This window comes from Gorilla gorilla, chromosome 2 (genome assembly GCF_029281585.2).
Source record: "Gorilla gorilla gorilla isolate KB3781 chromosome 2, NHGRI_mGorGor1-v2.1_pri, whole genome shotgun sequence".
NCBI classification, from domain to species: Eukaryota; Metazoa; Chordata; class Mammalia; order Primates; family Hominidae; genus Gorilla; species Gorilla gorilla.
Genome location: NC_086017.1, coordinates 60,764,994 through 60,787,479, shown reverse-complemented (window position 1 = coordinate 60,787,479; position 22,486 = coordinate 60,764,994). Strand labels below are relative to the sequence as shown.

Sequence of the window (22,486 nt, the reverse complement as noted above, 5' to 3'; positions counted from 1 at the left end):
AGGTCTCACTCTTTAGCCTCCCAAGTAGCTAGGACTACAGGCACACACCACCACACCCAACTAAATTTTTTATTTTGTGCAGAGATGGTGGCCCCCAAGGTGGTTTCAAACTCCTGGCCTTAAGCAGTCCTCCTGCCTCAGCTTCCCAAAGCACTGGGATTACAGGTGTGAGCCATCATGCCTGGCTTTTATTAGATTTTCTATTAATTTTCTGGGCCAGCAAAGTGTCAGATATGACATATCCTTGAAGCTTAGTAGCTGTTAAAAACTGTTAACACAATTTATCGGCCTTTATACCCACCACTGGGTTCACAAAAGATAAAAATAAGTAAGTCTCAAGTTGGTTCATTTGTTCTGTAAATATCTGTTTTATAAAGCATCTGGGGACACAACAATGAGTAAGACAGCTAAGATCCCTGGTGTTATGTAACATATTCCAGTGACTGGAGGAGAGAAACCACAGGCATATGAATAATAATGTGTTCTCCTCAGGGTGAAAAAACTCAGTCTGCTATGTTTCAGTAAATATTAAGAACATATGTTTGATAAACTGCAAATATTCAGAAATCTAAAACTGCATACTTAGCATAGTTTAATATTTTTACTTGGAACACTAAACTTTAATGATCCAATAAACCAGTAATCAACTACTTACCACATACAACTGTTTCCACAAACTTGCCCATTCTTGTAGAGTTGCTGTAACCTCAGTCACAATAGAATCTTCAAGTGGAACCACAGTTTCATACTGCCTAGAACCAGAGCCACAAAAGACAGCCACATTATCTCTGAAAAAAATCTCGGCAAACTGTCTCCTGTCTTTTTCTACTTGTTTAACTCAAATTTTAAATTTATGCAAATAAAAAAGAAGTATATCTAATTGATCAAAGACCTTTTTATAATGATATACTGCAACAGTGAAAGTAAACTGAATTAAAGTAAAGAGATTTGGGTTTTACTGTATGTCCTCAATTTTACTTTTATAAATACTATCCTTAAAACACACTTTTTAAAGAACAGTCTCTAAGCTTTTTTCCTTCAATGAAAAATCATGATACTACCCAAGTCTTGCTCAGATTAATTTTTTTAAATTATTTATGACCTTTAACATTTTTCTGTTTGAAAGTTTGCTCATACCCTCAGTTAAAAAAAAAAATCTGGAAAAATGTGGGGGGTTGTGGAGGGGAGGAACCCACACAATTAAACTTTGAAAAGTTTAATGCATACTCCCTTATATTGGTATTGTATTTTCCTGCAACATAATGTCAGCAGAGGAATTCTAAGTCTGGTAGAGGAATTCTGAACCTGGTAACAGAAAGGTGCTTGGATTCTCTCTGACTACTTCATAAGCAGCATCCACTATAATGCCAGTCCCTGTGCTAACTGTCAAAAATTTATCAGTGAACAAAAAGGAACAGGATTTCTATCTTCAGAGAGCTCTTGGTCTGAATAGGGAATCAGACAGACATGGACAGTAATAAATCTAAAATGAAAATGAAAAGGTACTGATATGGTTTGGCTGTGTCCCCACTCAAATCTCATCTTGACTTGTAGCTCTCATAATTCCCATGTGTTGTGGCAGAGACCCAGTGAGAGGTAACTGAATCATCGGGGTGGGTCTTTCCCAGGCTTTTCTCATAATAGTGAATAAGTCTCACAAGATCTGATGGTTTTTTTAAAGAGGAGTTCCCCAGCACATGCTCTCTTGTCTGCTGCCATGTAAGATGTGACTTTGCTCCTCCTTTGCCTTCCGCCATGATTGTGAGGTCTCCCTAGCCACGTGGAACTGTGAGTCCATTAAATCTCTTCTTTATAAATTACCCAGTCTCAGATATGTCTTTATTAGCAGCATGAGAACAGACTAATACAAGTACAATGAAAGATTTTAGCTGTGTTATACAATTTACAATGAGCAGATCAATGAACTCTTCTCTGAAGAAATGTCAAGGCCCAATACATGCAAAAAAATCATGACATGAAAAGAGTGTGGGGAGGGAGAAAAACAGTTATGGTGCCACCTGCAAACGAGAAAAGTATGCAAGATGTCACTGAGTTGGAAAATAATTTCACACATCCAAGATGAAAAAAAGCTGGTATGACTGGGACCAGCTGTCATAGGACCTTTTCAAAAGACAGTAAAAATTCCAGATCTTAACACAAGTAACCTGAATGAAAAGTTACTGAAAGCAGGGGGACTAACTTGATAATATTTCTATAATGTCCACACCAATGTTGAGGGTCAATAAAAACTTTCTATGACCAAAGACTTAATATACTGATATATTGAGGTAACTTATACCCATTTATTAGCCAAGAGGAATATCATCCATCTGAAAAAAAAAGTACAGGAAAATGTATTCCACAAAATTAGCATCAAGTATTATTTGTTTCCACAAGAAGACAGCTGACAAAGCACCACTGTGTTCAAAGATGACTCAGTGCATTAAAATTGAGCATCAACGAATATATAAGTTATCTGATTATGTCTTACAGTTTTACTGTGTTCTTATTTTGTGTGACTTACCACAGCAGATTACAAAAAGTCACCTTGAAATAATGCAATGGCATTATCTATATCCGAAAAATTTACAAGCTCGTTAATATAAAAGCTTTCATCAAGGGCTTGTTAAGAGTAAAATGTGACAAAGGTAATATCAGCAAGATGGCAGAAGATGTGCTTTCTACTGCCATCTGCCCCCAAGAAGCATCAATTTTGACCACAATTTATGGACAAGAGTACCTTTATGGGAGTCTAGGAATCCAGCAGAAAAGTTTCAGTACACCACTGAGGCAAAAAACCCAGAACAGATGCAGTGAAGAGGGTAAGAAGAAAGTTTCATTTTACCTGCATCACTCCTCCCACAAAGCAGTACAGCTCAACAAGAAAAACTCCATAACCCTGCAATTTCTCTCACAGTGGAAAGCAGAATGATTAGGCACTCGGCTCCACCAGCCATGTAAGACACTGCCCAAGAGACTCACTTTTCTCACCCCACCCCAAATATTGTGGTGATCAGCATGGCTGAGTATCTGGGGAAGATGGGAGCAGGAAAATAACTATGGTTTAATTTACTTTAATTTTTTGAAATAGGTCATATTGATCTCAGATGAAAAGGAGTAAGCTAATGATAAATGTCATATCTGAGAAGAAAGTCATAATGACTTGCTACACAAATTCAAATTGAATGAGAAGACATCCTTTATTTCTTCAAGCTACTGGTTATAAGTTGAAATTTCTGAAGTTATTTCCATATACCACATCTTAAGAATGCTGCAGAGATAATTAAGAGATGTATAGAAACAATCAGGGAAATCACAATCTTAGTGACAAAACTTAAACATAAAGCACAAATAGATGCTAAATGTGTGACATTAACTACAACATCTAATGTTCTAAAAAAGGAGGTTCACTGTAAACTGCTGCAGTCAGATAAAGATTCATGAAGAAAGTGAAGTTCCTAGAAGAGGCTTGGGTCTGAAAGGTAAGCAGGTGGAGAGAGAGCCCTAAACACTGTACTACGCTATAAAAAGTGGTATAGAGAAAATAATGAGCAAGGCATATTAAAGATAATTCATGCTACTGATGGCAGCAGCAGGCCGTCTGTAGTGGGGAGGCATGGGCGGTGGCAGCAGGAGTGGCTGCAGGAGCAGTGGTGAGTCTCCCGTGCCCTACCTCCAGGAGACAGCTGACTGCACCGCCGTCACCCTTACACAGCCGGGCAGGACCCACCCCCAGGCCCGGAGCCTCTGTGGCTCCAGACCCTGTCCCCAAGTCACTGCCCTCTCCTGCCACTGCTGCAGGGAGGGTGAAGGGAGGAGGCAGTGCTTGGGGCCACGCTTCGGGGGAAGTGAGAGTGGTGCCTACTTCGGGGATCAGCCAGAGGTACGGTCGCCATGCCCACCCCGCAGACAGCACTGGGTTCCTGGGCCTCTGGAAGAGGCTGTCTGCACAAGCCCGCCCAGGGTCGCATCCCCAGGGTCTGCCCCATAAGGGTCTGCACAGTATCACTCCCAATTGCCGGCCTGAGGCCTGTGATCCACTCCCAGAGGTGCCCACCGTGGGCAGGGCCCCAAGCCAGGTGAGGGGGAGCTCTGCGCTGCCCCTGAGCACTGGAGCCACCAAGGGAGCCTGGGGAGACGTTGCCTCTGCCCTGGACACTGGCCTGGGCCCAGCAAGGACCTGGGCTGTGGCCCAGGCTGTGAGGGAGTGCAGTGGGGCTGCATGCTCCAGGGGGCCAGGAGCAGGTAGCAGCCCCACCATTTTGGGCACAGCTGCAGCTGCCCAAGTCAGGGTTGTGGACCTGGGTTTCCCTGGGCTCTTGGGGGGCAGGGAGCAGGCAGAAGACTTGCACCAGTGAGGCTGCAGCCGCCCAAGTCGGGGGCTGTGGATCTGGACCTCTGCACTCACTACAAGGCTGTGAGATTTTAAGTTTGACACTATGGAAATAGGGAAACATGAGTGATGTTAAGGGAGTATTGTGTTTTACTAAGATTAATGGAGAAATGATATGCAAGACAAAGTAAAATATAATTTCCTTGGAGTTTAATCTATTAGGTCTTTAGCTACTTTAATCATTAAGATCTATAAAAAACTTAGAGTGTTCCTATTTTAAAGTTCTAAGACGTAGGACTTATGATAATTTGGCCTCAACTGCTAGTTTCCTCACTTCCTAGCTAAGCTACTTTGGTAAAGGTATTTGAACTCTCAAAGCCTTGCCTTCCTCATTGGAAATAAGTGGATAATTCCACTATGAATCTGGGATACCAAAGTGTGATGTGGTAAGTGTGAAGTGTCAAATAAAATGATTAGTGTATAGGATATTTAATAAATGGTAGCTATTGTTGACTCTTAATCCTTAATTTTCATTGCTTAGAATTAAGCAAAGACTTTCTAGAATAAAATGTCAAAATCAGCTAGATTTTATATTGTACTTTATATTTTTTACAGATGTCTTATCAAAATAGCTCAGTAAGTTCTTATTTTGACATATTTCCTCAGCTCCAAAGATACAGCAATTATAGGTAAAATACAAATATTTTTGGGCTCCAAAATAAAATAAATATCTCAGCGTAGTAGCAACAGAACAACAACAACAACAAAAACACAGCAGTGAACCAGTGTGAAATCACAGGTCTTCTGGACTCTGAAGTCAAAAGCCAGCACTGGTGACTAGGAACTTAGAGGGATGACAAGGACAAAAAAGTGCTCAAAATGACACGAGAAGCAAGGCCAGATTCACTGGCTGAAGTTTCGGAAAAGAAGACCAACATGAGGCACAACACCAATTGCTATTAAACCTCATTTGGGACTATGGTTTTTAGCAAGCTGCAGGACTAAGGAGACTGGACCTTAAGCAGCCCCCTCCCCACTTCAGCCAAGGGTCAGAATCTACCACAGCCCCAGTGTCACTGTGGGGAAGAAGCTCTAAAATGCTGTTGAAGGACCTGGTTCCACACTGGAGGTTAGGGGACAGACGGCAGTAACTGCTCAAGCACTAGACAGATATGCTCAGAGGGAGAAACAGAGAGAGGAAACAAAATCATCCACTTCTGAAAACCGAATTCTACAACACATGAAGACTCTATAATGTTCAAAGGCTTAAAAATAACACAATGCTGTTCGACTTACAACGGAGTTACATCCTCATAAACCCAACGTAAGTTGAAAATATCATGAAGTCAAAGATGCATTTAACCTACCAAACATCCATAGCTTAGCCTATCCTCCCTTAAACGTGCTCAGAACACTTACATTACCCTATTGTTTGGCAGAATCATCTAACAAAAAGTGTGTTTTATAGTAAAGTGCTAAATATTTCATATAACTTGTTGAACACTGTACTGACAGTAAAAAACACAATGGTTATACAGGTACCCAAAGTATGGTTTCTACTGAATGCATATGACTTTTGCACCACTGTAAAGTAGAAAAATCTTAAGGCAAACCATCATACACTGGGAACCATCTGTAAATCCTTTTCAGATAAAATTAACTTTATGAAATTGCCTGATAAACATTTTTAAATGTTTAGGATGCTTAGAGAAATGAAAAGAATCACTTCCATTTCAGAAAGGAAAAAGTATGAAACAAAACCAAGCACAAATAAAACAAGAACCAATGATATGCAATAGAATCAGCTAGGAAACTTGCAAACGAAAACTATTAACACCCAAGTGTCCATCAATAGATGAATGGAAAAATTAAATGTGGTATATATAAGTGCAATGGAATATTATTCAACCTTAAAAAGGAATGAAATTCTAATACATTCTACAACATAGATGAATCATGAAAGCACTATGCTAGTGAAATATGCCAGATACAAAAAGACAAATGTCATTATTCCATTTATATTAGGTACCTAGAATATGAAAATTCATAGAGACAGAAAATAGAATAGAGATTACCAGGGGCTGGGTAGAGGGAGAATGGGGAGTAACTGTTTAACAGGGACAAAGATTCTTTTGGCGATAATGAAAAAGTTCTGGAGATGAATTGTGATGACGGCTGCACAACATTGTGAATGTATTTGATGCCATTGGATTGTACACTTAAAGAGGTGAAATGGTAAACTTTATTATATATATATATATATATCATCACAATAAAATCACACAAAAATATTGCCAGTGAAAAAAGGAAACCTCAATAGAGAGGATACATGTTAGAAAGAATTCAAAAGAAAACAGTTGCAAGACAGTACTGATGAAATCTCTCTAGAATGCAGGTCAGAGGAAAAAAACAGTCCCAAAGTATCTACGAGTACTTAAGAGTACATGGGAGAGAGGTGGAAAAACTCTCATCTACTGCTAATAGGAATCTCAAAAGAAGTAAATGGCAGTGTTACAGACAATTGTGGGATTATTTTTTTCCTTCTCTGTTCTGCCTCATAATCCCCTTCCCCGAGGCAGAATGTAGAGACAGACTGTCTTCCATTAGATGAGTGTAAAATGATGGATACTTGATTTATCACTCTTCCTGCATCTGGGGAACACAGGGCTATGACCTAAGCTCCTTTCAACCCAGACTTAGAAAAGGAAACCAATGACTTCTAGAAGCAAAGACTGAAAAAACGACAACTTGGTAGCAGCTACAGTCAATTTCCAGAGACAGTAGTCTTTTTTAAAATTTCCCATGTAGTACTTATTTTTATTTTGATTTTTTATGGATGTATAATAGTTGTACATGTTTATGGGGTACACGTAATATTCTGATATAAGCACACAATGTGTAATGAGAAAATCTTGGTAAATGGAATATCCATCACCTCAAATATTTATGATTTCTTTGTATTGAGAACATTCTAAATCTTCTCTTCTAGCTATTTTGAAACATACAATAAATTATTGTTAGCTATAGTCATCCTGTTGTGCTATCAAACCACTAGATCTTATTCTATCTAGCGGTATTTCGGTACCCACTAACCAATCCCTCCTCATCCCCCACTCCCCACTGCCCTGTGGGAGCATCCAGTTTTAAGTCAGTGAGGGGAAGGAAGGAGGCAGAAGTAAATACTGTAGTCAAGGTATGTTTCACTGAGAAGATTTCAGAAAAGGCCTGAAGGAAGTGACAAAGCTAATCCCAAGCATAAGAAACAACAGAAGCCTCAAGGCAGAAGCATACCTGAAATGACTGAATAAAAGCAAGAAAACCAGTGTCACTGAAGGTTACAGGGTGACAGGAAGTCACATCATAAAACTTGTAAGCCTTTGTAAGAACTTCAATGTTTGCTCTGTGTGAGACGGGAGTCGCTAGAAGGTTTTAAGCAGAGGAGTAACATGATCTAACATATTTTTAAAGAACAACTCTGGCAGTTATGTTGCACTATAAACTGCAAGGGAACATGGATAGAAACAGGGAGACCAGTTAGAAGGTGGTGCTGTAACACAGGCAAGAAACTATAACCCCAGAATGTACCTGTTTTTCATTCCATGCCATAATGTGACAATTTAGGACACTGAGTTTCTCCTTCTTCTTCTCAGCTGTCTAATGCTGTACCAACTCCACCCAACAGTCCATAACGTGCTCACATCTTTCCTACTGTTCCTTAGCAGCTGACTCTCAACAACTCCCACAATCTTGCTATAGTGGGCACCCATGCTAATTCCCTTTCAAGTCCCACTTTCATCTAACCGAAGCCCCAGATCTCCAACCCTCTCTGGTTATGATAATGTCAAAGTTCCTGTAACACTTATAAATAAAATATGCATAACTAGAAGCACAGTCTAATATTGTCTCCATCCTAGAGAAAAGCATGAGATTGAGTTTGAGAAAAGCTTCGGTAAATAGACCAAGAATGAGGTCATAAAATGAATTAAATAAATGGATGAACAAACAAATGAACAAATTAATAGGCAAACTTTTTTTAAAAACCCTTGGCCTGTATGCTCAAAAGCAAGAAATCTTCCAGGTACTGCTGATCTACTGATTCTCCCTTTAACTAAGAGTTATCAAATCTAGCAGATGTAGAATGGATATATAAAAATTGGTTACATGAATTGGAATTATCTTGGCATACCCAACTAAATTAATGTCAAGAGACTGCATCAGGGGAGGAGAGAAGCACTCGGGCACAAAGCACCTGTCCAAGGGTTATATCACAAGCCAGCTGCCAAAATGGCCTGCTATAACTTTGGGAGGCCAAGGTGGGTGGAGCACCTGAGGTCAGGAGTTCAATACCAGCCTGGCCGACATGGTAAAACCCCATCTCTACTAAAAATACAAAAGTTAGCCAGGCTTGGTGGTGCGTGCCTTGTAATCCCAGCTACTCAGGAGGCTGAGGCAGGAGAATCACTTGAACCCGGGAGGCAGAGGTGGCAGTAAGCCAAGATTGTGTCATTTGCACTCCAGCCTGGGCGACAGAGTGAGACTCTGTCTCAAAAAAAAAAAAAAAAAAAGACTAGTTTTACCTAGTAGCTGCTGAAATGAACTGCCATGACTTTAAGAACAGTTTTACCTACCGCCATCATTCACCCAACCAATCAGAGCTTGCCAGCTCCCAAAAACTTCACTAGTGTTAGTAAGTTTTCTTTCAAAACAATATGTAACATTTCTCTAATAAAACCCCAACCTTCTGTTTCTTCTTTGGACACAAAGAAGACTACCCTGTCTGTGTGTATGCCCTGAATGGCCATTCTGCTTTCCTAAATAAAACTTTTTTTTTTTAAGGAGGCAGAGTCTTGCTATGTTTCCCAGGCTGGAGAGCAATGCCTATTCACAGGCATGATCATAGTGCACTATGGCCTCAAACTCCTGGGCTCAAGCAAACCTCCTGCCTCAGCCTCCCGAGGAGCCAAGACTACAGGTATGTGCCAATATGCCTGGCCTTCCAAATAAAATGCTTTGTTTAGAGATTTGTCTCTATATTTATTTGACTTTGACAGATGGATGAGACAATTTGATATACATAAAATACTACTTGCAAGAATAATATCTAATCAGGAAACCAGGACTGCAAAAAGCTTAATGCTCACTTTTTTGATGCTCATGCAAGAGTTCATTTTCTCTTTCAGCTTCATCACTCATATAGCCAAAAATCAAACTCAAGTTTTGATCCTAAGGATTACTGAATTACAAGATCAGTTGAATTCACAGCCTTTTCATTAAAATTAAGATAAAAGGCAGGGTAGTGACATAAAAATAACAGTAACCTGTGAATCAGAATGGAGATAGAAGAAAGACATGGGATAACCTAGGAAAGTCTGAGCTCCACCCCTAGTAAACCTCCTTTTGGCATCAGAAAAAGTCCCTCCTTCTGGGCTGATGAGGGTATCCTTGCCTTGCTTACATACTGTGAGATTACATCACCTGAGTGAATTATCTTGCAAAGAGAAGCCCATTTCCTTAGACCATACACCACCCGCATAATTGTCCCCAGTGTCCTGTAAATTCAATCTGTTTACTTTCCCAGTCATCCTGAAAAGAATGCTGTGAAAGAAATAGCAGCTATAGAGGAGCTCAACTCCATGAACTTTCCCTCACCAAGGCTGATCTGACACCACAACTGCTGAATCAGAACTGACCGGTAGCAGTGGGCAACCCTGAGACTTGGATGTGGTACACATACTCCAAGTGGATTAGCCAACTGCCTATAGGCAAGTTCATACTTTTGACCCCATTCATGACAAAGAGGATGACATTTGGACTTACTTTCCCTGGCTGCTTCATTTCTGGAAACATAACCTTCAGTAGACTATTCAATACCCTATTTGCCATAACACTGTTGCATATAAAACTGGAATATGAGCAAGGAATTCATTTTAAACACAAAGAAGGAAGATAAGGAGCTGACACTCACAGATTAACTGATCTTACTAATTACTTCATCACCCAGAGCAACAGACTGTATAGAACAATAGACAAGACTATAGAAGACTTTGTTATGCTAGCTTTTTTAATGATGGGGCAATCCACAAATTGCGACAATTATTCTGAACCAGTAACTAATATAAAGTTATGTTTCTCCCATAACCACAATACGTGGGTCCAGAAACATGATGTAGAAATGTAAAAGACAACTTCTCATTCTCACACCTAATGACTCCCTTGCAAATTTTTTGCTTTCTATCTTTGAGGACTCTGGCTCTGCTAATTTAGAATTCAAGGGAAACATGCATACACAGATAACAATATGATTCAATTATATTGAAGCTGAGATTCCCATGAGGCCATTTCAGGTTCAGGTTACCCCTGCCACTGAACAAACAAACAAACAAACAAAAACAGAGGCAGTTTTGGCATTGGTTGGCATGATTTTTACAAGTCTTCAACAGAAATACTTTTGGTGCTATACAACAGAGTAGGAAGAAGCATGAATGGAACCCAAAAGATCCCCAGGGAATATCATAATACTATCATGCTCTGTGGTAAAAATTAGTGGAAGAGTACAGCATCCCTCTGCATAGTAAACCATCAAGGGCTCAAATACCACAGCTAAGTAGTACCTGGCTAAGGCAAAGAAATTATAAAATGGGAGGTAAAGTAAGGAAATCATTAACACAAATTAATTTCTGTGACCAGGTAGAGAAACACGTCTGTAATATCCATAATATATTATTCCTTGCTATGTCATGTATATATGTATAAATTTAACTTCATTGACTTTTCCCCTCCTCCATTCCCCAGTGATTGTTTCCCCACCTATTTTTAAAAAGGTAGTGATAAGGTTTAGCTTTACACTAAAATCTACAATTTAGAGAAGAGCAAAAGAGAAACATTATAAAACTAAAGGAGAATATTCATGAGATTATCAATTAGTAAATTTCTATTAAGTATTAAATATTGTGGAATGCAGCTAAGGCATTATATAGAGGGAATTCCATAATATTCAATTATTGCATGACAAAAGACTAAAAATAAAAACCACTATGGAAAATAGCGTGGAGTGTCCTTAAAGAACTAAAAGTAGAACTACCATTGATCCACCAATCCCACTACTGGGAATCTATGCAGAGGAAAAGAAGTCATTATACAAAAAAAGATGCTTGCACACGCATGTCTATAGGAGCACAATTTGCAATTGCAAAAATGTGGAACCAACCTACATGCCCATCAATCAACAACTGGATAAAGAAACTGTGGTATATACATATATGATGGAAGACTACTCAGACATAAAAAAGAATGAATTGATGGCATTCACAGCAACCTGGATGAGACTGAAGTCTATTATTCTAAGTGAAGTAACTCAGAAATGGAAAACCGAGAATCGTATGTTCTCATTCATAAGTGGGACTAAGCTATGAGGATGAAAAGGCTTAAGAATGATACAATGGACTTTGGGGACTCGGGGAAAAAGTGGGAAGGGGGTGAGGCATAAAAATACAACAAATTGGGTGCAGTGTACACTGCTTGGGTGATGGGTACACCAAAATCTCACAAATCACCAGCAGAGAACTTTCTTATGTAACCAAACCCCACCTGTTCCCAATAACCTATGGAGAGAAAAAAATTTAAAAAAAAAAAAGACTAAAAATAAACTGGCTAAGTGCATAAACCTTAGAATTGACAAGAACAAAAAACAAAAGTACAAAACTTCAGAGGTGGAGGAGGTTCCAAGACGGCCGAAAAGGAACAGCTCCAGCCTACAGCTCCCAGCATGAGCAACGCAGAAGACAGGTGATTTCTGCATTTCCAATTGAGGTACCGGGTTCATCTCACTGGGGCTTGTCAGACAGTGGGTGCAGCCCACAAAGCAGGGCGGGGCACTGCCTCACGTGGGAAGCGCAAGGGGTCAGGGAATTCCCTTTCCTGGCCAAGGGAAGCCATGACAGACAGTAACTGGAAAATCGGACACTCCCACCCTAATACAGTGCTTTTCCAGCAGTCTTAGCAAACAGCACACCAGGAGATTATATCCCATGCCTGGCTCAGGGGGTCCTATGCCTATGGAGCCTAGCTCACTGCTAGCAGAGCAGTCTGAGATCAAACTGCAAGGAGGCAGTGAGGCCGGGGGAGGGGCGTCTGCCATTGCTGAGGCTTGAGTAGATGAACAAAGTGGCCAGGAAGCTTGAACTGGGTAGAGCCCACGGCAGCTCAAGGAGGCCTGCCTGCCTCTGTAGACTCCACCTCTGCGGGAAAGGCATACCTGAACAAAAGGCAGCAGAAACTTCTGCAGACTTAAACGTCCCTGTCTGACAGCTTTGAAGAGAGAAGTGGTTCTCCCAGCACAGAGTTTGAGACCTGAAATGGACAGACTGCCTCCTCAAGTGGGTCACTTATCACACTTATTCCAAAACTGACCACATAACTGGAAGTAAAGCACTCCTCAGGCAAACGTAAAAGAACAGAAATTGTAACAAACTGTCTCTCAGACCACAGTGCAATCAAACTAGAACTCAAGATTAAGAAACTCACTCTAAACTGCTCAACTACATGGAAACTGAACAACCTGCTCCTGAATGACTACTGGGTACATAACAAAATAAAGGCAGAAATAAAGATGTTCTTTGAAACCAATGAGAACAAAGACATAACATACCAGAATCTCTGGGACACATTCAAAGCAGTGTGTAGAGGGAAATTTATAGCACTAAATGCCCACAAGAGAAAGCAGGAAAGATCTAAAATTGACACCCTAACATCACAATTAAAAGAACGAGAGAAGCAAGAGCAAACACATTCAAAAGCTAGCAGAAGGCAAGAAATAACTAAGATCAGAGCAGAACTGAAGGAGATAGAGACACAAAAAACCCTTCAAAAAATCAATAAATCCAGGAGCTGGTTTTTTGAAAAGATCAACAAAATTGACAGACCGCTAGCAAGACTTACAAAGAAGAAAAGAGAGAAGAATCAAATAGATGCAATAAAAAATGATAAAGGGGATAACACCACCGATCCCACAGAAATACAAACTACCATCAGAGAATACTATAAACACCTCTACACAAATAAACTAGAAAATCTAGAAGAAATGGATAAATTCCTAGACACATACACCCTCCCAAGACTAAACCAGGAAGAAGGTGAATCCCTGAATAGACCAATAATAGGCTCTGAAATTGAGGCAATAATTAATAGCCTCCCAACCAAAAAAAGTCCAGGACCAGACGGATTCACAGCCAAATTCGACCAGGGGTACAAAGAGGAGCTGGTACCATTCCTTCTAAAACTATTCCATTCAACAGAAAAAGATGGAATCCTCTCTAATTCATTTTATGAGGCCAGCATCATCCTGATACCAAAGCCTGACAGAGACACAGCAAAAAAAGAGAATTTTAGACCAATATCCCTGATGAAAATCAATGCAAAAATCCTCAATAAAATACTGGCAAACCGAATCCAGCAGCACATCAAAAAGCTTATCCACAATGATCAAGTTGTTCATCCCTGGGATGCAAGGCTGGTTCAACATATGCAAATCAATAAACGTAATCCAGCATACAAACAGAACCAAAGACAAAAACCACATGACTATCTCAATAGATGCAGAAAAGGCCTTTGACAAAATTCAACAGCCCTTCATGCTAAAAACTCTCAATAAACTAGGTATTGATTGGATGTATCTCAAAATAATAAGAGCTATTTATGACAAACCCACAGCCAATATCTTACTGAATGGGCAGAAACTGAAGCATTCCCTTTGAAAACTGGCACAAGACAGGGATGTCCTGTCTCACCACTCCTATTCGACATAGTGTTGGAAGTTCTGGTCAGGGCAATCAGGCAGGAGAAAGAAATAAACGGTATTTAATTAGGAAAAGAGGAAGTCAAATTGTCCCTGTCTGCAGATGACATGATTGTATATTTAGAAAACCCTATCATCTCAGCCCAAAATCCCCTTAAGATGATAAGCAACTTCAGCAAAGTCTCAGGATACAAAATCAATGTGCAAAAATCACAAGCATTCCTCTACACCAATAACAGACAGACAGCCAAATCATGAGTGAACTCCCATTCACAATCACTTGAAAGAGAATAAAATAGCTAGGAATACAACTTACAAGGGATGTGAAGAACCTCTTTGAGGAGAACTACAAACCACAGCTCAACGAAATAAAAGAGGACACAAACAAATGGAAGAACATTCCATGCTCATGGATAGGAAGAATCATATCGTGAAAATGGCCATACTGCCCAAGGTTATTTATAGATTCAATGCTATCCCCATCAAGCTACCAATAACTTTCTTCACAGAATTGGAAAAAACTAAAGCTCACATAGAACCAAAAAAGAGCCCGCATTGCCCAGACAATCCTAAGCCAAAAGAACAAAGCTGGAAGCATCACACTACCTGACTTCAAACTATACTACAAGGCTGCAGTAACCAAAACAGCATGGTACTGGTACCAAACAGAGATACAGACCAATGGAACAGAACAGAGCCCTCAGAAATAATACCACACATCTACAACCATCTGATCCTCGACAAACCTGACAAAAACAAGACATGGGGAAAGGATTCCCTATTTAATAAATGGTACTAGGAAAACTGGCTAGCTATACATAGAAAGCTGAAACTGGATCCCTTCCTTACACCTTAAACAAAAATTAATTCAAGAAGGATTAAAGACTTAAATGTTAGACCTAAAACCATAAAAACCCTAGAAGAAAACCTAGGTAATACCATTCAGGTCGTAGGCATGGGCGAGGACTTCATGACTAAAACACCAAAAGCAATGGCAACAAAAGAAAAATAGACAAATGGGATCTAATTAAACTAAAGAGCTTCTGCACAGCAAAAGAAACTACCATCAGAGTGAACAGGCAACCTACAGAATGGGAGAACAGTTTTACAATCTACCCATCTGACAAATCACTAATATCCAGAATCTACAAAGAACTTAAACAAATTTACAAGAAAAAATCAAACAACCCCATCAAAAAGTGGGCAAAGGATATAAACAGACACTTTTCAAAAGAAGACATTTATGCAGCCAACAGACACATGAAAAAAGGCTCATTATCACTGGCCATCAGAGAAATGCAAATCAAAACCACAATGAGATACTATCTCACACCAGTTAAAATGGCAATCATTAAAAAGTCAGGAAACAACAGGTGCTGGAGAGGATGTGGAGAAATAGGAACACTCTTACACTGTTGGTGGGACTGTAAACTAGTTCAACCATTATGGAAGACAGTGTGGCGATTCCTCAAGGATCTAGAACTAGAAATACCATTTGACCCAGCCATCCCATTACTGGGTATATATCCAACGGATTATAAAGCATGCTACTATAAAGACACATGCACATGTATGTTTATTGTGGCACTATTCACAATAGCAAAGACTTGGAACCAACCCAAATGTCCATCAATGATAGACTGGATTAAGAAAATGTGGCATACATACACCATGGAATACTACACAGCCATAAAAAAGGATGAGTTCATGTCCTTCATAGGGACATGGATGAAGCTGGAAACCATCATTCTCAGGTCCAACTATCATAAGGACAGAAAACCAAACACTGTATGTTCTCACTCATAGGTGAGAACTGAACAATGAGAACACCTGGACACAGGGTGGGGAACATCACACACCGGGGCCTGTCATGGGGTTGGGGGAGGGAGAAGGGATAGCATTAGGACATATAACTAATGTAAATGATGAGTTAATGGATGCAGCACACCAACATGTCACATGTATACATATGTAACAAAGCTGCACGTTATGCACATGAACCCTAGAACTTAAAGTATAATAAAAATAAAAACAAAACTTCAGAGTTAAGTAAAAATACAAAATACAAACTATCATTCATGACAACTGAAAAAAATTAATGAGATAGAAAACAAACAATATTAAGAATACGCAAAATAAAAACACTGGTTCTTTATAAAGTCAAAGCAGAAAAACTTCCAAAAAAGCTGATGTGAAGAAAAATTTTAAAAAACACAAAAACAGTATTAGTGTAAAAGGGGTGAGCATAATCATCGATTAGAGCTGAAAATTTAAAATATCCTTAAAAATACAATGATAAGCTTATACTAATAAATCTAAAAAATAATATGGATGCAAACATTTCCAGGAAAATACAAAGTACTAAAATTTACTCAGGAAGAAATAGGACACCTGGATAAATAAAAAAAACCATTAAAGAAACTGAATTAACCAAGTAATCAAGTTTTTCTCCCCTACCCACCCTACTACCCAACCCATTATCTAAAGATAGCAGGCCCAGACATTTTAAAAGTCAAGTTTTATCAAACCTTTAAAGAATGGTTAATCTCTACATTAACTTTTTCAGTCTAGAAATCATGTGAAGGTTATTCAACTCATGCTACAAAGCTAGAATAATATTTAGACCCAAATTAGTAAAGGATATGACAAGAAAAGAAAATCATAGACCAATCACACATATAAATACAGAAGCAAAAATCTAGAAAATCAAAGGCAATAGTGTAATAAAAATAATACATCATTACTATGACAAGTAATTGGAACATCCGTGTCTTTCCTCTAATATTTCAACATTATTACATTCCATAGGTCTTTCTTACTTTCTTAAAATGTGTATTTTGAAATGATTACCAAGCAAGATGTACAATTAGAAGCCCCTAGCCCTTGTCCCCCTCATAAAGGGAGCCAAAACAATTATAAGACAACTATTTTTTTTTTGAAACGGAGTCTTGCTCTGTTGCCCAGGCTGGAGTGCAATGGCACAATCTCACTCTGTTGCCCAGGCTGGAATGTAGTGGCGCAATCTCGGCTCACTGTAAGCTCCCCCTACCGGGTTCACGCCATTCTCCTGCCTCAGCCTCCTGAATAGCTGGGATTACAGGTGCCCACCACCACATCCGGCTAATTTTTTTCTACTTTTACCAGAGACGGGGTTTCACCGTGTTAGCCAGGATGGTCTCGATCTCCTGACCTCATGATCCACCAGCCTCAGCCTCCCAAAGTGCTGCGATTACAGGTGTGAGCCACCGTGCCTGGCCAAGACAACTACATTTTAACAAAAATAACTGAGGGAGAGTGCCAGAGTGCATCAAAGGAGCAATACAAACTCTGGTGAGAAGAGAAAGTTGGCCATGTAGAGAATGGAAGGAAGCATCGGGCCCATCTCCCAACTGGGCTCAGCTGGAAACCAGGAGGCGGAGCTTGCAGTGAGCCAAGATTGCGCCACTACACTCCAGCCTGGGTAACAGAGTGAGATTGTGCCACTGCACTCCAGCCTGGGTGACAGAGCGACTTATCCCAACAGTAAGGAGTTAAGCTAAAGGATCCCAGGAACACACATTAACACCCTGGACAGTTGAAGGCCTCAACACTCAGGCCAATGCAGTCCTCATAGGAACTTAAACCCAGCTGAGGGAGCTGCCTGGAGTCCACATAGCTGTGTTTTCCCCAGAGAAGGAGCCGACACCATGTCCCATCCCCTATGGCCCACATGGCTATCGCACGTCTCCATTTTGGAATTGGAACTATGGCTGGAGTGTATCTTGCTCTGGGGGCGAGCAGACATGGCATTCCTTCATCGCTGTGGCTGAGGCATCACAGAACCACCCCAAACCTATGGCTGGATATCCCCAAGCTAAGTTGTGAGCAACTGTTAGACCCCTCCCCATAGAAACAAGCAAAGATGGGGCGACTCTACCTAACCTTCCCCCTACTGCTATGGGCCAGAGCTGAGGTAGTACCCTTATCTTGAAAACACGGTACCTTGGTCACCTAGAGCAGTCATGCCTCCCCAGTAACTAAGCTGGAACAAAATAGTGCCTTGGCCATCCAGAGTGGCTATACACCCCAGTACCTCAGCTGAACCACCTCCCTGCATTCCAGGAAAATGATACCTGGGTCACCCACAACAGTCACTCTCCCCAGGCCTCAGCTGAAGCAGCACATCACCCCCTGGGAAACTGGTGCCCTGGCAAGTGGAGCAGCTGCACATTCCAGGACTGAGTTGGTGCAGTACCCCATATCCCAGAGAAACAGAATGGTGTCTGAACTTGGACACCTTGCCCTACAGGCCACACAATACTAGCATCCTGCCTTCCATACAGGTGAACTCGTCCCCTAGTGCATACACTGCTGAAAGACTGCTCTCGCTGGGGAGGGGAGTCATTGCTGTACTGTTCCCTGCACCCTCCAGGGACCAAACAACAGCTGTGCTTCACCATTTTACAGGGGCAGGTACATTCTGCCCCTGTACCTGACCTCACATAGTCTGGGATACTGCAAAGCCCCGCCATCTCATGGTCTAGAGTCACTACTACAAGATGCTTCATGCCCTGCCCCTGAGTTCTATTGGATTGGGGATGCCAAACCGCAGCTGTATCCTGCTCCTAGGCCCAAACCTCCAGAACACCTCTTCCCTGGAGTCAAGCCAGTGCTGTGCCCTGCCACGCACAAGTAGAATTACAACTAAAACCTGGCACTCTGGGCCCATATTGCTAAGGGGTGCCTCAAATTCACAAATCTTGGCTGTGTGGGCAATCTATATCCAACTCTGCCACAGACAGCAAACCTAAACCCCAAGACCCAGGTGTTGCAATACATCCATGACACCCAGAAGCTAGAACACTAGTCCCACAGCCACTTCAAAAACGTCCACCTAGAACCCAGCACCACTGCAAATGCTTGTAGGCCATGTCAAACATGACACCAAGAGGGATCCCATTGGTTAAGTCTCCCCATTGTGGGAAAAGCAAAAATTAAAGAATGAATTGGTGTTGGAGATTTCAACACCCTACTATCGGCATTAGACAGATCATCTGGACAGAAAATCAACAAAGAAACATTGGATTTAAACTACACGTTACATTAAATGGACCAAACAGACATTAAAGAACATTTCATCCAATAGCTGAAGAATAAACATTCATATCATCAGCACATGAAACATTCTCCAGAATAGACTGTATGTTAGGCCACAACACAAGTCTCAACAAACTTAAAAGAACTGAAATCTTATCAACTATCTTTTCTGACCACAATAAAACTATACATCAACAACAAGAAAAACTTTCAAAGTTGCAGTTACATGCAAATTAAACAACATGTTTCAGAATAAACAATGTCTCAATGAAAAAGTGAAGAATAAAATTTAAACATTTCTTGTAACAAGTGAAAATAGAAACACAACATACTAAAACCTATGGATACAGCAAAAGTGGTATTAAGAGGAAAGTTTATAGAAATCAATGCCAATATAAAAAAAGTAGAAAGCTCTCAAATGAACAACCTCAAATGAACAACAAGAATGAATGTAAATAATTAGATGAGCAAGAACAAACCAAACCTAAAGTTAACATAAGAAAATAAACTATAGAGCCGAAATAAACAAAATTGAGGAAAAAAATACAAAGAGCCACAAAATAAAAACTGGGTTTTTTAAGAAGGTAAACAAAACTGACAAACTACTACCTATACTAACCATGAAAAAAAAGACCCAAATAAATAAAATAAAATAAAAGAGAGAGACAATACAGGGAGGACAAAGCAAGATGCCAGAATACAAGGCTCGATCAACTGTCCTCTCCCCGCAACACAAGGACACCAATTTAACAAGTATCCACCCCAAAAAAGCACCTTTATGAGAACTAAAATTCAGATGACCCCCATATAGTACCTGGTTTTAACTTCATACTGCTGAAACAGGCACTAAAGAGGTATAAAAAACAATCGTGAATTGCCAACGCCACTCCTTCCCAATCCCCCAGCAGTAGTACAGAGAGGGTTCCTGTGCACTGAAGAGAGGGAACTTGCAGCAATTCTAAGGCACTGAATTCAGTGCTATTCTGTTATGGCACAAAAACAACACAGATGAAACTCAGCTGATGCCCACCAACGAAGGGATCATTGTAAACTAGCTGTAGCCAGAAGGGAATCAACAATTCCAGTGGTTGGCAGGTGAGTTCCCACAAGCCTCACCACTGTGAACATGCTCTGGGGCCCTAAATAATCTTGAAAGGCAGTCCAGGGCGCAAGTACTGAAACTCCTATGCGAGTGCTGAACTGGGCCCAGAGCCAGTGGACTGGAGAGGTGCATGAGACCTAATGGGACAAGAGCCGAAGCAACTAAGGGAGTGCTGACATCACCCCTCCCCTAGCCCCGGGCTGCACAGCTTGCAACTCCAAAAGACCCCTCCCTTCTGCTTAAGGAAAGGAAAGAGTGGGAAGACTTTGTTTTGCATACTGGATAACAGCTCAACCACAGCAAGACAGGGCACCAGTCAATCACAAGGTCCCCTTTCCAGGTCCTAACTCTCAGACCTTACTAACCTACTAAACTAAACATACCCAGGCCAGAAGAAAACCCGCAGCCTTGAAGGGAAGGACCCACTCCAAAATAAACTGATCACCTGCTAACTGAAAAGCCCTTGGGCCACAAATAAACACCAGTGATACCCAGGTACTATGTCAAGGGCCTTGGGTGAGAATCTGAGACCTGCTGCCTTCAGGTGAGACATAGAACATTCCCAGCTCTGGTTGCTACAGGGCAAGACTTCCGCTTGAGAAAAGTGGAGGGGAAAAGTAAAAGGGGCTTTCTCTTGCACCTTAGGAACCAGCTTGGTCACCGGTCAGTAGGGAACAAAGCAGGCTCTAGGGGCCCTCGATTCCAGGACTTGGCTCTTGGATGGCATTTCTGGAGCTGTCCTGGGTCAGAGAGGAGGCCACTGCCCTGAAGGGTGAGTCCCAGGCAAGGCAAGATTCACTGCACGCTGACTTTGGAGCCCTTAAGACTTAAGGGAACATCAACAGTAGTCTGGCAGTACTCCCTGTGGGCCTGTGGGCCTGTGGCAGCAGTGGCTACAGGGTGAGGTTTCTCTGCCTTTGGAAAAGGGAGGGAAAAGGGGGAAGGATGGTGTCTTGTGGTTTCAGTAACAGCTCAACTACATAGCACAACAGAACACCAAGTAGACTTCTAAGGTTTTTTACTAGTTCCTGGCTCCTGGACATCACCTCTGGACCCACCTGAGGACTAAGGAAACTTGGCATCCTGAAGGGAAGGACACAGGCCTGGCTGGCTTTGCCACCTGCTGACTGTAGAGCACCAGGGCCTTGAGCAAACATACACAGTAGCCAGGGAGTGGTTATAGTAGTCCTTGGGTGACATTCAGTGCCATGAAGCTTCAGGTCTGACCCAGCACAGACCTAGTGACCACAGAGGTGCTTGTGTCACTCCATCCCCAGCTACAGATGGCTCAAAACACAGAGAGGGAGATTTTTGCTTGTTTGGGAGAAAGTAAGGAAAAAGAACAAGAGTCTCTGCCTGGTAATACAGAGAATACTTCTGGATCATGTCAAAGACTATCAAGGTGGTACCTCATGATCAAGTGGAATTCATCCCAAGGAAAGAGAAAGTAATAAAGGGCATCTAAATTGGAACAGAGGAAGTAAAACTGTTTCTGTTTGAAAACAGCATGATCATATATATCTCTACAAACTCTACCAGAAAATTAATTATAACTGAAAGGCAAATTCAGTAAAGTTGCAGTATATAACATCAACCTGCCAAAATCAGTAGCACTTCAAGAGACCAACAACAAACTAGCAGAAAAAGAAACCAAAAAGCAAGCCCATGTATAATAGCTATAAAAAAAAAAAATAAGATACCTAGGAATAAATTAAACAAGGTAGTGAAAGATCTCCACAAGGAAAACTATTAAACACTGATAAAAAGAAACTGAAGAGGGCACAAATAAAGGAAAAGATAATCCATGTTCATGAATAGGAAGAATATTGTGAAAATGACCAAACTACCAAAAGCAATCTGCAGATTCCATGCAATCTCTCTTTCTTTCTCTCTCTCTCTCTCAAAAAACAATTATGTTCTTCACAGAAATAGAAAAATCCTAAAATCTGTATGGTACTACAAAATTTTCCAAGTAGCTAAGGCAATCCTAAGTAAAAAGAACAAAGCTGGAGGCATCACACTACCTGACTTCAAACTATACTACAAGGCTGCAGTAACCAAAACAGCATGGTACTGGTACCAAACAGAGATACAGACCAATGGAACAGAACAGAGCCCTCAGAAATAATACCACACATCTACAACCATCTGATCTTTGACAAACCTGAGAAAAACAAGCAAT

General features: G+C 40.8%; 1 protein-coding gene across 6 annotated transcripts in view; it reads right to left on the bottom strand.

Annotated features, from left to right (window-relative positions):
* The window catches only part of DOCK3 (dedicator of cytokinesis 3), a 699,272-nt gene that overhangs the window by 448,660 nt on the left and 228,126 nt on the right, over nt 1-22,486 (bottom strand). For all 6 annotated transcript variants that reach the window (XM_031009748.3, XM_031009752.3, XM_031009749.3 and 3 more), the window contains exon 5: nt 656-752. In XM_031009748.3, coding sequence (XP_030865608.3) covers nt 656-752 — 97 coding nt within the window. The remainder of the gene's footprint in view (nt 1-655; nt 753-22,486) is intronic.